The 16,772-nt window shown below is 48.2% G+C and overlaps 1 protein-coding gene across 2 annotated transcripts in view; it reads left to right on the forward strand.

Annotated features, from left to right (window-relative positions):
- The window catches only part of SRF (serum response factor), a 74,153-nt gene that overhangs the window by 37,806 nt on the left and 19,575 nt on the right, over positions 1 to 16,772 (forward strand). Inside the window, exons 3-4 of one of the 2 annotated variants that reach the window (XM_082217618.1) lie at positions 11,681 to 11,942; positions 12,449 to 12,631. In XM_082217618.1, the coding sequence (XP_082073744.1) occupies positions 11,681 to 11,942; positions 12,449 to 12,631 (445 nt within the window). The remainder of the gene's footprint in view (positions 1 to 11,680; positions 11,943 to 12,448; positions 12,632 to 16,772) is intronic. The other variant, XM_082217619.1, reaches the window with a different exon arrangement.

The following is a 16,772-nucleotide window of genomic DNA, read 5'->3' on the forward strand; positions in this document are numbered from 1 at the left end:
GTTAGGCTGGCCTCAACTAGAGCCAGAGCCTTCTCGGCTGTGGCTCCAACCTGGTGGAATGCTCTGTCACAAGAGACCAGGGCCCTGCGGGACCTGACATCTTTCCGCAGGGCCTGCAAGACAGAGTTGTTCCACCAGGCCTTTGGTCAGGGCGCAGCCTGACTCCCTCCTCTGGCAACCTGCACTGAATTTTGCTTAATTGGTTGCCATCAATTTGATTTTAACTAATTTTTATAATGAAATATTTTTAGAATGTATGATTATTTGATTGTTTATTTGATTGTTGTTAGCCGCCCTGAGCCCGGCTCAGCTGGGGAGGGCGGGATATAAATAAAATTTATTATTATTATTATTATTATTATTATTATTATTATTATTATTATTATAGATTCCTACGTAGCTATAAAAAAAAAGCTTACGTGGGGTGACCTTAGAACGTCCATTTTCATTTTTCTCAGCCTGTCCTACCTAACAGAGGTGCTGTGACAACAAAATGAGAGAACCTTGCAAGTGTGTCACCCTGAGCTGCTGGGTGGAAGTGTAAGGTAGAATGTAATAAAGTGGGCATAAGCAAACTCTGCCCTCCAGATGTTTTGGGACTACAGCTCCCATCATCCCTGGCCACTGGTCCTGTTAGCTAGGGATGGTGGGAGTTGTAGTTCCAAAACATCTGGAGGGCTGAGTTTGCCTATGCCTGTAATAAAGGAATAAATGAAATGAAATAACAGTGGTGGTGTTTAAAGGAGCTGAGAACTGCGTCCAAAGAACTGCAGGGTGCTAAACAGCGGAAGCTTAAACCAGCTGGATTTGTCAATTACAGAGGCTCCTGCAAATGGTCTCCACTGGAGTGTTCAGCACACGCCTTGCAAAGTCTTTGAGGTCTGTCTAGTAACGGTTAAGGAGCAGCAGCCTTAGGTTTGAATTTGGGGTTGCACTGCAAACTTGGAACTCCGCTGAAAGATCTCCCAAGTGCAAATTTCTCCCCAGCCTGACTTGGCAGCTGATTCTGCAGAAGCTGCGGGTGCCTGCTGGATACTTGCAGACGGTCTGCTAGGAACAACATTCATTTTAGTCTCTTTTGTTTGTTTTCTTGCCCTCCTTACACAAGTTAAGTAAGGCCAAGGCATGTGTGGAGCCCTCTTTACCTGGGGTTGGGGGAACTTCAGAGGCTAGATGCAGAGTTCCTAAACTTGTGGCCCCTCCAGATGTTGTGTTGGACTTCAGCTCCCATCATCCTCAGCCAGTTTAGCCAATGGCCATGGATGATGGGCGTTGTAGTACCAGTCTCTCTCAGGATCCAAGAAAGGCTGGTCAAGAGAGAGGGCTGACTTTCTCCATTCTGTGCTGTTTTCTAGTTTTCTTTTGGCAGGGAACTTTCTACATGGCAAAGGGTTTAAAAATGGCGTCCACCCCCTGGGGTCCGAAGTGATAGAGGCCATGCTATTGCCTATTCCTATTGCAAGCCTAGACGGGACCTTAGATTAGAAGTGGGGAACCTGTGGCTATGTTGCTAGACTATAACTCCCCTTGTCCCTGCCTCTTGGCCTCCTCTTGGTGGGGACTGAGGGGAATTGAATTCCAACAACATGTATCTCACTCCAGCCTTAAATACAGACCCACTTCCCTCTGTTGCCTCCTAGCGACTGGCACTCAGTGGTCTTTCGGTTGTAAGTCACTTGGGGTTGCCCTGGGCAAGATAAAGCAATAACTAATAGTTTCGTCTAAATGCTTCTTTGTATTACTGCAAACCTTGGGATTTCCCCAAGCCAGCTGATGACTCCATCTTGGGTGTATATGGTGCTATTTTGGCTGCACAAGTGTCAGCACTCACAGCCTGAACATCGGACATGGAGGGGATGATGATGATCAGAGGCGGTGTACCTCTGAGGACCTTTAACATTTATTTACTCTCAGCGTGTAAGGGAATTTAGTGTGCCTGTTAAACTGTGCAGACTTAGTTTTGTTCCCCAATACTAGGACAGGCATGTTCCCGAACAACTTAGTTCAGAGGTAGAGAGTAGGGCTGGGTGATACCTGGTTTTCAACATCATGATATATCACCAGCTAAACATTGCGATAGACTGATATATCGCAATGTCTGAAATAAGGATGGAGCTATGTGGAGGCATTGGCAGGCGTCACGGTTTCCCCCACATTGTGATTTTTGCATAACACACACACACACACCTCATGATTTGCAATATATTGCCAGGTCAAAATGTATGAAACCAATCTCACAATATGGACCACAAACGGGTTTTGGATGATATATTGATAGACTGTACAGTGGTACCTCAGGTTAAGAACTTAATTCGTTCTGGATGTCCGTTCTTAACCTGAAACTGTTCTTAACCTGAGGTACCACTTTAGCTAATGGGGCCTCCCGCTGCCACCATGCAATTTCTGTTCTCATCCTGAAGCAAAGTTCTTAACCCGAGGTACTATTTCTGGGTTAGCAGAGTCTGTAACCTGAAGCGTCTGTAACCTGAGGTACCACTGTATAGTACAGCCCTAGTAAGGAACTTAGGGCCAACCAGAGGTGGTTGGACTATTATGTCAGGCATTTAGGGGTGTTTATGAACAATGTCCTGGCCTGGTTCCCACTGTACCCGAAACCCCTTAATTCGCCCAGCGGTTTGTGGTGTTGTGCTTCTGTGCTTCACAGGCAGTATTAAGGGCCCTTTCCGGTCAGAGGCCTTTAACTGATTAGGGCTTGGTAGTGACTTGAACATATCTAATTGGCACAGCCAACGAGAAGCTGGGTCTTCATCCTGCAGAGTTTCAGGGTGAGACATTACTTACGAGGTGTTCTATAAGTCTCAGCCCTGGATCTCCACATCCCAATGGCGCTATCCTCATGTGCAGTAATAGAGCTGAGGCTGTGAGGTGGCTCATTCTCAGGGAGGGCTAGGCCTCTTTTGCGTTGTCCTGTGGTGTTGTGAGGTGGTGTCCTCGGTTGCTATGCCTTTGCCTGCCCTGCTGACCCCCCTGCTAAGCACGCGAGGCTCCTAGTAGTTGTCTGGGTCTCTTCACATGGCACTCGTCCCCTGACAAACGGAACAGCTGTGGGGCCGCTCCGTTGGAGCAAGGGGCTGGAATGTCCCGTGGCAGGTGTGAGAGACGGGCCGATTCCCCTAAGGCTGCGGGGCGCGGTCTTGTGCCAGCCTGCCGCCTCGCTGCTATCCTGCCTTATCCAATTCTCCCCTTTTCTCAACCTGTGCAACCTGTTGTCACGTTTTGGCATGTTGGGAACTGCCAAATCTTTTCCCTAAAGGTGCATGGCACGCTTGTGCGGACTGACGAATGGTTCAGAAGGAAATGTTCACAAGCAGAGGGCGTTAAAACAGCTGCTGGTTAGTAAGCATGCTTTAGGAGTCAGAGGAGTCAGACTGTGTGTCCATGCAGTTCAGTATTGCCTGCACTGGCTGGCAGTGCCTCTCCAGGGGTTTCAGACAAGGGGGCTCTCCCACCCCTAGCTGGTGAGGCCAGGGATCGCACCTGGGACTTCTCCCACACTAGAGCATGAGCTCTGAGCCACGATCCTACGTGTGACAGCTATAAAATGCAAAGGGGTCAAAGCTCTCATGCACAATTTCTCTTCCCCCTGTGCGCTTCCCTCTTGAGCATTTTGTTTGCACCCCTTCCTTTGATGTCCTCTCACTCAATCGCGGGGGCATCAGCAGTGGAACTTCATGCTGAGACATGTGGGTGGTTTTTTCTTTCTCTCTGGGGCTAACCCCGTCACAGCGGCACCCTCTAAAGCTGCATCAAATGGTATCTGATCTAATGCAGCTGCCCTGCGGAGGGTGCCAGGAAACGCCTGGTGCTCCACATTGCTGGTGCAACTTTTGAAGTCTTTTAACTCTCATGCCCTGGTTCATATATGCATGTGCCATCTAAACTCTGTTGAGTCAATATGTGGTGTAAGAGCCATTTAAAAGTTTCACAGCGGTTACATGGGTAAGCGCTCCTCACCAGCTTCAAGGGTTGCGATGTTTAAAGCATCCCTTAGTTATACTTGATTGGCAGGTCTGTTTTACTGCCAGTCCTGTTCCCCCAACATCATTAGCTTCCCACGTGGTTCCTCGTTTTGCAGGCAAGTGAGTGTCCCGACTCAGTTCCACATTCTCATCTCAGTCCTCCCACTCAGACCAATCCCTCCAGGATGCTTCCACAATCGTAATTCAGGCTTTCCCAAACTTGGTCCACCAGCTGTTTCGGACTACAATTCCCATCATCCCTAGCTAGCAGGACCAGTGGTCAGGGATGATGGGAACTGTAGTCCAGAAACAGCTGGAGAGCCGCATTTGGGAAACCTTGGATCTGTTGTTGTAAGGCGGTTTTCCTGTGTCCCACATTATAACCTGCAGCTTCATATAGAGAAGTTGCAGCGTTCATGCAGCTTATACTTGTATTTGGCATTTTTGATGTGCATTTTATAAAACGATGATGTTTCTCTATTAAACCTCTCTGCATAAAATGGGCTCATTTTTGTTTATTCACGACATTTATATCTTTCTTTTTCTCCATTGTTTTTAAGGCAGCGTAGAGTTCTCCATCCATTTAATTTTTTTTATTATGATTGTTAATTTACTAATTGCCTTCTTTTACACAGTTGTCTCAAGGCTATGTACAAAGAAAACCCTGGGGGTGAGTGGGGAGGAAACCCAGCAGTTAAATACTGCCGGTTCATTTAAAACCAAAACAATACAAAATGGACACTGGGGGTGGGGTGGGGAAAGGGTGAAGGGACATGATAGAGGTGTTTGGTGCAGAGAAAATGGAGAAAGAGATTTTTCTCCCTCTCTTATAGTACAGTGGATGCTTGGGTTGCAAATGTGATCCGTGCGGGATGCACGTTCGTAATCCGCAGTGTTCGCAACCCGCTTCTGCGCATGCGCAAAGCGCAATTTAGTGCTTCTGCACATGCACAACTGCCGAAACCCGGAAGTAACCCATTCTGGTACTTCCGGGTTTCGGCGGTCCACAACCTGAAAAGACACAACCTGAAGCGGCTGTAACCCGAGGTATGCCTGTACCAGAACCTGGGGCCATCCAACAAACCTGGACAGGTAAAAGAAGATAACTCCTTCACAGAGTATGTGAAATTCCTTCCCACAAGATGTAGTGATGACCCACCAACCTTGGATGCCTTTAAAAGGGGTTTGGGGAAAAGAAGCTGCTGTTTAATTGTGAAAGGAGAACGGGAGAAGAAACGACAAGAGATGAGTAGAAATATACATGGGGTGAGAAGGGGGGAAATACAGAGCACTTGCCCACTCAGAGCCTCCAGATCAAAAATCTTTTGGACAACTTCCGGGAGAAGGCTGTCAGATAGCTTATAGCCATGATGGCTGTGCTCTTGCCTCCACAGCTGGAGGCAGAAATGCTTCTGGCTACCGGTTGCTAGAAACCACTAGAGAGGAGAATGCTGTTGTGCACTTGCCCTTTTTGTGGGTTTCCCACAGTGTGGTGTAGTGGTTAAGAGCGGTGGACTCGTAATCTGGTGAACCAGGTTCGCTTCCCCGCTCCTCCACCTGCAGCTGCTGGGTGACCTTGGGCCAGTCACATTTCTGTGAAGTCTCTCAGCCCCACTCACCTCACAGAGTGTTTGTTGTGGGGGAGGAAGGGAAAGGAGAATGTTAGCCGCTTGGAGACTCCTTAAAGGGTAGTGAAAGGTGAGATATCAAGTCCAAACTCTTCTTCTTCATCATCTTCATCTGGTGAGAACAGGACGTTGGGCAAGATGGGTGACTGGCCTGATCCAGCAAGATCTCCTTAGGTTTTGTCCACTCACCCTTTTTTGCAGTCACTTCCACACTTGCACACACCCAGCTTAACCCAGATTATCTGTTTCTGCTATGTGCGTGTGTGTTTGTTTTGAGTTCCATGGAAAAGGTAGATCTGGATTAAATGGGAAAATAATACGAGACTGAATTTTGAGCATAACAACATGCGGCCACTTCTCAAAACTTCCTTGCATGAGCGGTAGCGAGTCCACAATAAGGTGCCATTTGAACATGCTCACAGTTGTTTTTTCAAGACCGTCTCTTCTCCACCCCCTATCCTTTCTCCCCAGTGTCCCAGCCTGCCTGCCTGCCTCATCCAGACACGTTAAAGTGAAAAAGTGAGAGGAGTTTGCACAAAAGCAGGTTTTCAACCAAACTCCATCGTAACCAACTGACTTTGAATACAGTGCTTATGCATTGCCTTTTTATGCCACCTTTTCTCCAAGGAGCTCTGGGTAATATACAGGATTGCTCCCCCCCTTTCATTTAATCCCTGGAACAACCCTATAGTAAGCTGAGAGGCAGTGATTGGTCACCCAGTGAGCTTCATGTCCGAGTAGGGATTCAAACCCTCTCCCAGGTCCTAGTCTGATGCTCTAAACCACTACACCACAGAGGTAAGATATCTGATGTATTTTGCACAAACGAGCAAGGTTTTCAGAGTTAATTAGTTAAAGGCCCTTTCGGCTAAAGCAGAAACAATGTCCTCATTTGCACCAAAATGCTAAGCTTAGCATCCCTGCAATTTTCCAGAGAGCAGATTGCAGATCCCTTGCTCTTCCCCAGTCCGTGGTTTAGCTCTCTCCCCAAATCGCTGTCTGTGATTTACAGTTTGAGGTCTGTGGGAGAGCATCTTAATTCTATGATGTGGCCGACCCATACAACCTTTAGCGTGCAAAGGAAGCACGCCATCCCATTAAGAGTCTCATGAAAGTCTTGCTTCAAACACCGGGATCCCTGACTTGTGTGTGTACATGTTTTCTTTTCCATGTTTGCTGCAGAAATGCTCTGCAGACAGCTGTACTGGCCCTAAAACTGGTCATGTAGCTGCCTTGCACCCTTGGGGACGAAATGCATTCAGCACCCGCTCTTAACTGTAATGTGTCCAGTAGCCCTTTAGTCATTATGCACCATGGATGGTTATCTTATTACCTCTGTAGCTCAGGGGCAGAGCATCAGAGACAGAAGGTCCCTTGATTAATCTCCCAGCATCTCCAGTAGGGCTGGGAGACGTTCTTGTCTACACTGACTGGCAGCTGCTTTCCAGGAACTCAGACAATATTGAGCTAGGTGGACAACTGGCCTATGTTTTGCCAGGAGAAGTGGATAGGGAAGGATGCGGATTTGCCTGAACTGGTGAGGCCAGTGATCTGCTGTGATGGGTTATAGCAACTTTGCACATACTAGGTTGTCAAGAGGATGCTCCAGACATCATGTAAACATACCCATGGGCAAGCATTAAAATAAAGCCTCTTCCAGCCTTGCAAATAAGCCTATAGAAAATAAATAAAGTTCATTAGTTAGTTACTAGGCCACTTACACTCATTTGTTAGCAATATCTGTTCTTGAAAGTGACAGACATACATTCATATCCCATCTTTCTTCTGTCTAGGAAACCCATGTGGTTCCCATGTGGTCTCCCATTCAGGCACAGACCAGATCCAGACCTGCTTAGCTTTAGCAAAATGGTAGCTTCATGTACCCTCAGACCATAACCACCATGTTTGTAAGCTTCCCTATCCTGGTGGTTGGAGATGGTGTCTGCCTGCATCACCTGTGGCCCTCCAGATCTTGCTAGGGCTACAACCTCTGTCATCTCTGACCATTGGCCACAGTGGCTGGGGCTGGTGGGAGCTTGAGTCCCACAGCATCTGGGGAACCATAGATGCCCCACTGCTGCAGCACAAGTCGGTCACGGTGTCATCTGCCAAACCCATATGAAAGGGCAGTCATTGCATGATCAGCAGGTGACTCAGAGACTCATTGGCTTCCCAGCCAATGGATTTAAAAGCTAGTGGTTAAGACCAGGGAAAACTGAGTTCAAATCCCTGCTCGGTCTTGAAGCACACTTGGTAAGCTTGGGCCGGTGGCTCTTCTGGGCATAGCCTACCTCACAGGGTTGTTGTGAAGATAAAAAGGGGAGGGAATAGCCATTGTACAGAGCCCCGAGCTCTTGGAGGAAGGGTGGGCTTTAAAATATTATAAATGAAATCATAGTTATTCGGAGAACTGATCCCGCGGGGTTATTGCTGCCCCCTAGTTTTTGTAGATTTGGTCTGCGAGAGATTCAGGCCACTTGTTCATGTTGCCCCCCACATCACCCCCCCCCAAATAAGCACTGTGTTAAGTGTGTTTGTGCAGAATAGCAACCTGCTCCTGCCCTTTCCCCATGGCAGGCAATTGCCCTCCCTCTTGTGGTGGGTGGCATTTTGGGGTGGGTGGGGGGGTGAGTAACAGCTCTCCCCCTTCTCTAGTGGAAAGGAGGTTGCAGCTGAGATAATGGAAAGTTAATTTGCCGGGCTATGTACCATTATCACATGCTCATCCTAATTCCATCTACACAGATCTCGGTGCCAGGACTGGAAAGGAATTGGGGGCTGGCGTCTGCTGGGCAGCCCTCCCCACCTCTTCTCTCCCCTTCATCCCCCCCCCTTCTCCTCCACACTCCCTCCATGCAGCAGGGAAGGGATTGGCTGCCTCTGTCCAAAATGGGCTGCCTTTCCTTTTTTAGATGTTAGTCGAGCTGTGAATTCCTTGATTTTGGCAGAGTGTCAGGTCAGGAGCCTGGAGGAGCACATGGGAGCTCCAGACCCGCCAATCTGCATGGGGTGGGCAGAGCACAGACATCGCACAAAACCCATTAACCCTTTCCCGGGCGTGGAAGGTGCAGGCATGCTGACCCGCAGGGACCAGGAGCAGACCACTCCCAAGGGTTAGTTTCCACCATTCCAGTTAAGCAGTCTTTAAAGGTCAAGAACTTTATATACGTATTTCTCTCTCTCTTTTAAATTAAAAACAAACAAACCCAGTTCCCGGCATTCTGTCACATTTTAGCATGACCAAGAATCCAAGCCAGAATGTGGACGCAAGAAGGCTAAGATTCTCAAGGGCTAGAATCTCCCAGGGAGTAGTAAGATCTCACGTATCACCAAATGTTTGCCGTTTGCTCAAGACGTGGAACAGTGAGATGCAGTGATTCTCCCTACGCGCTGCTGCTCTTCCGCTGATACGGGAGTCAAATGGATTTTACTTCAGCTAAGCATGTTTTCTTGGAAGTAGGAGCACCATTTTGTGGCATAAGACGGCAACATGCTTTGAAAGGTGGAAAATCAGGCAATGAGCATCTGCAGCTATGTAAATACCCGTTGGCTGGCTGCCCCCCCCCCCCGATATAATACAGTGGTACCTCGGGTTACATATGCTTCAGGTTACATACGCTTCAGGTTACAGACTCCGCTAACCCAGAAATATTACCTCAGGTTAAGAACTTTGCTTCAGGATGAGAACAGAAATCATACTCCGGTGGCGCGGCGGCAGCGGGAGGCCCCATTAGCTAAAGAGGTGCTTCAAGTTAAGAACAGTTTCGGGTTAAGAACAGACCTCTGGAACGAATTAAGTACTTAACCCGAGGTACCACTGTATGTTCTTAAAAATAAAAGGAAAGAGAGGATGCTCTGAGGTACCAGCCCAGGCACTGACACTGAGCCTGTTTGCTGCTTTTTCTATTGTGTGTTACCTTCTGGGTGGCTGTTTGGGGTTTCCTTATTCTATGACGTCCAGGACTTCAGCCCTGAGAGACAGCTCTCGTTGTACCGCTGACAGTTTTCTTCCGCAAAAACCAGAGTCGAGCGTTAACATGGGTGAGCCTCCACAAGTTTAGTTCCATTTTAAAATAGCAGTAGAGCATCTCTTTTGTTTACAGAAGGTCCCAAGTACAATCCTTTAGCATCTACGGACTGGGAACTTCTCCCATCTGGAACTCTAGAGAGCAAGTGCCAGTCAGTCCTGAGCTCGATGGACCAGTCGTCTGACTCACTTTTCCTACATTCCTATGTAAGAACCAGGATTTGGCCCAGTGCCCGGAACCAAGTTGTGTTTTGAGCCTGGCAGTGTTCCTATAGGGCTGGCGCTTTGACAGGAAAGGCCCGGCTCCTAGCGGTAGGTAAATATGTATCACCATCAGATGTGTCTGTCTCCCTGCCGTGAGGAGCTTACAATTGCAGGTGGGTGGGGAGCTTAACACGGAGTGGGGACACAACAGGAAAAGAACGGAAGTGCAGCCAATGGCAAACAGGAAAACAATGGTTTCTCTTGCGTGTGCTTATGCTTCCAGGATTTGAAGGGAGTAAGAGAGGTGGCGTGCTGGCTGCTCTGAGAGGCAATTTCAAGCATCTGGGGCGGCAGGGGAGAAGGACTAGAGTCCTCTCAGGTGTTAAGAGGCTGGAGGAGCGAAATTCAGAGGCAGTGGGGTAGTGGGAATTGTAAAGAGGAGTCAACTCTGTAGAGGGCTGACAAACTTGGGCTGGAAGTGGATACTGTTGGAGGCTGAAGAGGGAGAAGCATGTAATCGGAACTGTGAGGGACTTTGGCAGCAGATGAGCGCTAGACTGATGCAACAGGACCAAGGTGAGAGGACGGCAGACCAGCGTGGAGAAGAGCTGCAGTAGTCTCAGTGAAAGATGGCCAGGGCATGGACCAGACCTTTTGTCAAGGGGAAGGAGAAGGAGGGCTGCTTTTTTGCAGTGCTGTGATGGGAGAAGCGGCCTGACAGTGGCTGCAGGTCAAATGTGGGGAGCAAAGGAATAGATGTGTGTCAAAGATAAAGAAAGGCCATTTAAATAAACATTCACATTACAGTGGTAGCTCGGGTTACATACGCTTCAAGTTACAGACTCTGCTAACACAGAAATAGTGCTTCGGGTTAAGAACTTTGCTTCAGGGTGAGAACAGAAATCGTGTTCCGGCGGCGTGGCAGCAGCAGCAGGAGGCCCCATTAGCTAAAGTGGTGCTTCAGGTTAAGAACAGTTTCAGGTTAAGTACGGACCTCCGGAACGAATTAAGTACTTAACCTGAGGTACCACTGTATCAGCATCAAAAAATGTTTAGAAGATAGTGAAATAGGATGGTGTATTCACTTTTATTTTTATTTTTAGTTTTGATGTTATGTTATTAATAACTTTTTCTGTTGAGAGATAGCAAAGTGGGTGAAAATAGAAACAAACCAGAAGCGCAAGTTGGGGGAAGTCTTGGAGGGGAGGGAGGGAGGAATATATAGTAAATGTTAAGAATTTGAGATGTATGCAATGAATGAAAAAGAAAAATGAATTAATTTTTGTTAAAAAAAAGATAAAGAAAGGCCTTTTCAACCGGGTGGCTGATAACACAATGATCAGGCTTATGCAGAGAGGAGGGCTTGGGTAGAAAAATGAGAAGTTTGATCTCAGTTTGATGTCCACTGGACATTTCTGTCTCAGTGGATCCAATTTTTGGACTTTGTGCTGGGGTGTGTGTGTGTGTGTGTGTGTATTTGTGTGTCAGAGAGAGAGATTGATTGATTGATTGATTGATTGATTGATTCATCCATCGCTTAGCAGAAATACTCAACTGGCCTCTTCCTTGGCTGCAGATTTCTGGCTCATGTCGCAGATCAAAACAAACACCCACATCCTTCCCTCCTTCCTTCCAGCAGCCCAAAGGAGGCTCCAGATAAATTAGAACAGAGCTGAATGTTTCGACGAAAACATTCAGCCCCGGGGACTGTTCTCTGCCACGTTCGGCACTGGGCAGTTTGTACGGCTGGAGCAGCAGGGTTCACACGGAGGTTGGTTGCGGCAATTCTGATTTTTCTGGCGTTGCGCCTGTTCTGAACGTGAGTTGCCCTTCTCTTGCAGGACTCGCTGAAGCCTGCATTCACCGTCACCAACCTGCCAGGGACGACGTCGACCATCCAGACAGCGCCCACCACCTCCACCTCCATGCAGGTCAGCAGCGGCCCCTCGTTCCCCATCACCAACTACCTATCGCCAGTCTCTGCCAGTGTCAGCCCCAACACGGTAACCAGTGCCAACGGGACGGTGCTGAAAACCACGGGAACCAGTGCAGTGGCCTCCGGAGGGCTAATGCAGATACCCACCGGCTTCACCCTCATGTCAGGTCAGTTTCCCTCTTGCCGACTGAGGCACTTTCCTGCTTTTTCCCTGTGGAACCCTCAAGTATTTAGCCTCAAGCTCCCTCTTTTGCTCCGGAGAGGCTGGAATAGGAAGGCTGGCGCTGTGCTCTCTTGAATGTAATTGGTTCAGGAGGGAGAGTGTGGCTTTGAGGCCTAGCTGTGAGGTGAAGCCTGGAAGCCGGTCAGATTCCGTGGCTGCAAATTCGCCACCCCGTGGCTCCTGTGGGGAAGAGGAGAGCTTCTCAAGGACCTCTGCCATGACTGTTCCTCTTTTTGTGTGTGGCACACCTGGTTGTGAGAATTGTAGGGTTCGGAGCTGGGATGTGGAGCCTTCCCTCCTCTTCCTCCCAACAAGGGCCTGTGATAATAGATAATAACAACCGGGAGGAAACTCGGCCTAAGCTAAAAATTTAAATAAAAATTTAAAAAAGCGAGCCGGCCCCTGATTTTTTTAAAGAAGGCTTTATTTTTTTCTCCCTCCTTCCGGCAGGTGCTCCACTCCCTCCCGGGACCCCTACCATTCCTCTCACTCAGTTGCAGCCGCACTCCCTTGCCCTCTGCAGCCAGCAGGGCCAGGCGGCCGCTGCAGCCACACCTGGACAGGGGCAGCAGGCACAGCAGACAGTCTTCCGATTTCCAGCCTCCGCCGGAGGGCAGTTTGTGTCCCTGACAGGTCAGCAGCGCTCACTTCTCCCCTTGCTTGTGGGAGGTGGGTGAAGGGTGCACACTTTCAGGGAAGCCTCTCCCCCTGCGCCTCAGAAAATATAGGTCCAGTGGGAGCAGGCTGAAGGCTCGTCTAGTCCAGCGCCTGGTTTTCCAGGTATGCCAGCGGGAAGCCCACCGGAAAGCAGGATTATGAAGGCAATGGCCTCCTTGATGCAGCTGTTCCCCACTGGTGGCTGGTGGTATTCAGAGGCGTGGTACTTCTGATCTTGGCGGGCTAGCACATAGCTACCGTCAATAGTCTTACCCACCACGAATTTGCTAATCCCCTTTAAAAGCCGTCCAAGTTGGCAGCCATCTCTTATGGCAGGCAATTCTAGAACTGGAGCTATTTGCCGTGGGAAGTGCTTCCTTTATCTGTCCCAAACCTCCCAGCATTCAGCTTCTTTGGTTATTGCTGTTCTTATTTTTATTACAGTTTATTAATTGCCTTCTGAGCCAATGTTCTCAAGGCTCCAATGTTCTCAAAGCTAATTCAAACTGTTTGGACACAAAAGTCAGGTTGTGTGTAGGAGGCCCTGTACCCATCGCATCCTCCTCTGAATGTTTATTTGGACTACAAATCCCATCAGCCCCAGCCGGCGTGGCCAGTAATCAGGGATGATGGGAGTTGTAGTCCAGCAAAGATCAGGGGCACCTCGCTAGCTGTGCCTTCCCTGTTTGAATGTGGGCACTCTACTTCTGCTAGTATGATTATAAGGAAAGGAAAGCTGATGGGGGAGCGTGTTCGCTTGCCTGACGTGTTGGTCCCCCACTTGATGAATGAAATCTCCTGCCTCCTGAAGCATGGTTATCTCTTGGTACGTTCCTCTGTTGCCACAGTTTCGTCTTTTAGGGGCTGCCGCTGCTGTGGAAGCACAGACTCTGCTTTGCACTGTTTCATTATGCAGTTGATTAGTGGCAGGGTGGGGCAAGGGGAGAGACGTCTCCATGGCAACACGGGAGGAGGTAGACAATACCAGTGGAGGGAGGGGCTTCTGGCCCCACCGACCTTGGCTGTGATTGATGAAATGGAAAATGGTGAATGCTTACTTAGCGGGGAAGAGGACCTGTGGCAGTTGCTGTGATGGAAAGTAGCATCTTCACTGGAAGTTTGGACCCTGCAAATTGTCTGGGGGAAGACAGGGAGCCGGGAAGCCACCTTGCTGGAATCGTGCTGGAACTCATTTGGACGTCCTTGAGGCCCGTGCAGCTGTAGGAATAATAAACAGCACTTCAGTCTTGATGCAACAAGCCATTAGCAGTAAAACTGTTGTAATGCTCTCAGGCTGGCCAGCTCTTGTCTTATCCTTACAAAGGGCTTGAGTTCCTTAAAAGCCTAAAATCATATGCTGGAATTCTGCTGCAGAACATCCAACTTTCCTCGAGCAAGTTTGCTGGGTTAGTGGTGAGGAGTACGCATATATGTGGCGAGGGAAGGTTTAAGGACGTATTTAAAGGACCTTTCAGATCACTTTGCATGAACAATATGCTGAGCAGTGTATTGAGATTTGAAGATGGCTATCACATCTCCTCTCAGTCTCGCCTTTTCCAGGCTAAACATTCCCAGCTCCTTCAAACGCTCCTCATAAGCCTTGCTTGGGATGATTCCAACTAAAATGTTCCATCAATGCAAGGATTCCTGCTTCCGCAACAGAACTCCTCCCCACCCCATCATGAGCAGCCAGCGCCCTACCCAAATTGCGCTTGTTGTAAACAAAATCTGCCCTTATTCCCTTATGGGGTACACAAGAGCCCTTATAGAGTCCTTTGTAGCTTCTCCATCGGTAGGAGAAAATAACAGGGGCCAACCAGAGAATATTGAGAAGCAAAGCAGCTAGTAAGCCTGATCTTTATTAAACTTTTGCAACAGGGTGCTCCCCCACACGCAGGAGAGAGGAGGAAGACCCAGAACAAAGGTGTGCCCGCCCTTATATAGACATTTTAAATTGCCCACCTTGGAGTCCAAGACCACCCCCCAGATACATCATACCTACATCACAGAAAAGGCTGTCTACAACAGAAATCTGAGTGCATTGTTTTTATCCTGTCTGCCAGGTTACCTGTTAATGGTCACTTGACTGGCCATCCTTTTGTAATGATCATACTTAATTCCTGAGGCAGGTCACAGGCTCACGCTATTCACACCTTAAATGTGTCCTTAAGGCAGGATTTGTGAGGACAGAGATAATGGGGAGGCGCATTTTCTTTGAAGTTGTAGAGCAGGGATAGGCAACCTAAGGTTTGGGGGCCGGATGCGACTCAATTGCCTTCTCAACCCAGCCCACAGATGGTCCAGGAATCAGTGTGTTTTACATGAGTAATAATAATAATAATAATAATAATAATAATAATAATACCTTTATTGTCATTGTACAACCTGTGCAATGTGTCCTTTTATTTAAAATGCATCTCTGGGTTATTTGTGGGGCTTGCCTAGTGTTTTTACATGAGTAGAATGTGTGCTTTTATTTAAAATGCATCTCTGGGTTATTTGTGGGGCATAGGAATCTGTTCATTCCCCCCCAATATAGTCCGCCCCCCCCATGGTCTGAGGGACAGTGGACCAGCCCACGGCTGAAAAAGGTTGCTGACCCCTGTTGTAGAGAAATATCTGAGGTGACTGAAAGAGTCAAAATGGCTTTAGGACTTTTCCTATGGGTTTCAGACATGTGGTTTATATATATATGTACGTGTTTGCTTAGTACATTTATGAACATTTATTATACATATAAGACCTTAAAAATTTTATTACACGCTAGAGGGTTGGGTGAATCCCCAGAACCAGAAATGAGTTCCTGCAGGTTCCTGCTGCAAAAAAAAAAAAGCCCTGGTTTTTGTTATGTGGGTGTTTTCAATCTGTATGGCTGTTTTAAAATGCATGAAAGTAATAAAGGTAAAGGGACCCCTGACCATTAGGTCCAGTTGTGACCAACTCTGGGGTTGCGGCACTCATCTCGCTTTATTGGCCGAAGGAGCTGGCGTACAGCTTCCGGGTCATGTGGCCAGCATGTCCAAGCCTCTTCTGGCGAACCAGAGCAGCGCACAGAAACACCGTTTACCTTCCCACCGGAGCGGTACCTATTTATCTACTTGCACTTTGATGTGCTTTCGAACTGCTAGGTTGGCAGGAGCTGGGACCAAGCAACAGGAGCTCACCCCGTCGCGGGGATTTGAACTGCCAACCTTCTGACCGGCAAGTCCTAGGCTCTGTGGTTTAACCCACAGCACCATCCATGTCCCATGAACGTAATGGTCGGGCACTAATTGATTTCCTTCTCTGTGTGCCTTTTTGAGGAGGAATGAACCCTAACAATAACACGCATGCACTGCTAGTGATTTGGGGAGGTGGGATTTAGTTCTCGGCTGTGCGTACTCATGGAGGATCAGGCTGTCAGCGAGTCACGATGGCTGTCAAAGGCAGTTGCCAAGAACATTCCTGCATTGCAGTGGGTTGGACTAGATGACCCACGGGGTCCCTTCTATGAGCGGGAGAGGGCTATTGCGTTCATATCATCCTTATGGGCTTCCCATAGGCATGTGGCTGGCTGCCGAGAGAACAGAATGCTAGACCAGATAGACCTTTGGTTTTATCCAGTGAGGGCTTTTCTAACGTTCTTACCAAGCATGAGAACTGGGAGGCTGGCAGGATGGGGTAGGTTTCCTTCCTTTCCTTTTGCTGAGTCTTTGGTATGGGAATGCTGATTTGTGGTTGGTGTCTGGGTTTCCTTGCCACTGGTTTGACTGGTGGTTTTCAATAGTCCCACCATTAGAGGCCCGTTAAAGAGGAAGGTCCGTAGCTCAGTGACAAGAGCATCTGTTTTGCATGCAGAAGGTCCTGGGTTCAATCCCCAGCATCTCCGGGTAGGGCTGGTAATGTTTGAAACCCAGGACAGCTGCTGCCTGCCTGTGTGGACAATACTGAGCTATTATTATTATTATTATTATTATTATTATTATTATTATTATTATCATCATCATCATCATTTGTTAAATGTATATGCCGCCATTCATCAAAAGCTCTCAGGGTGGTCCTACAGAATAAAATACAAGTAAATAATTAAACCAAAACAACAAAACAGTAACACCCCCTTCCCACAGATACATTTAAA

The sequence above is a fragment of the Podarcis vaucheri genome (genome assembly GCF_965113315.1).
Source record: "Podarcis vaucheri genome assembly, chromosome: 3".
NCBI lineage: Eukaryota > Metazoa > Chordata > Lepidosauria > Squamata > Lacertidae > Podarcis > Podarcis vaucheri.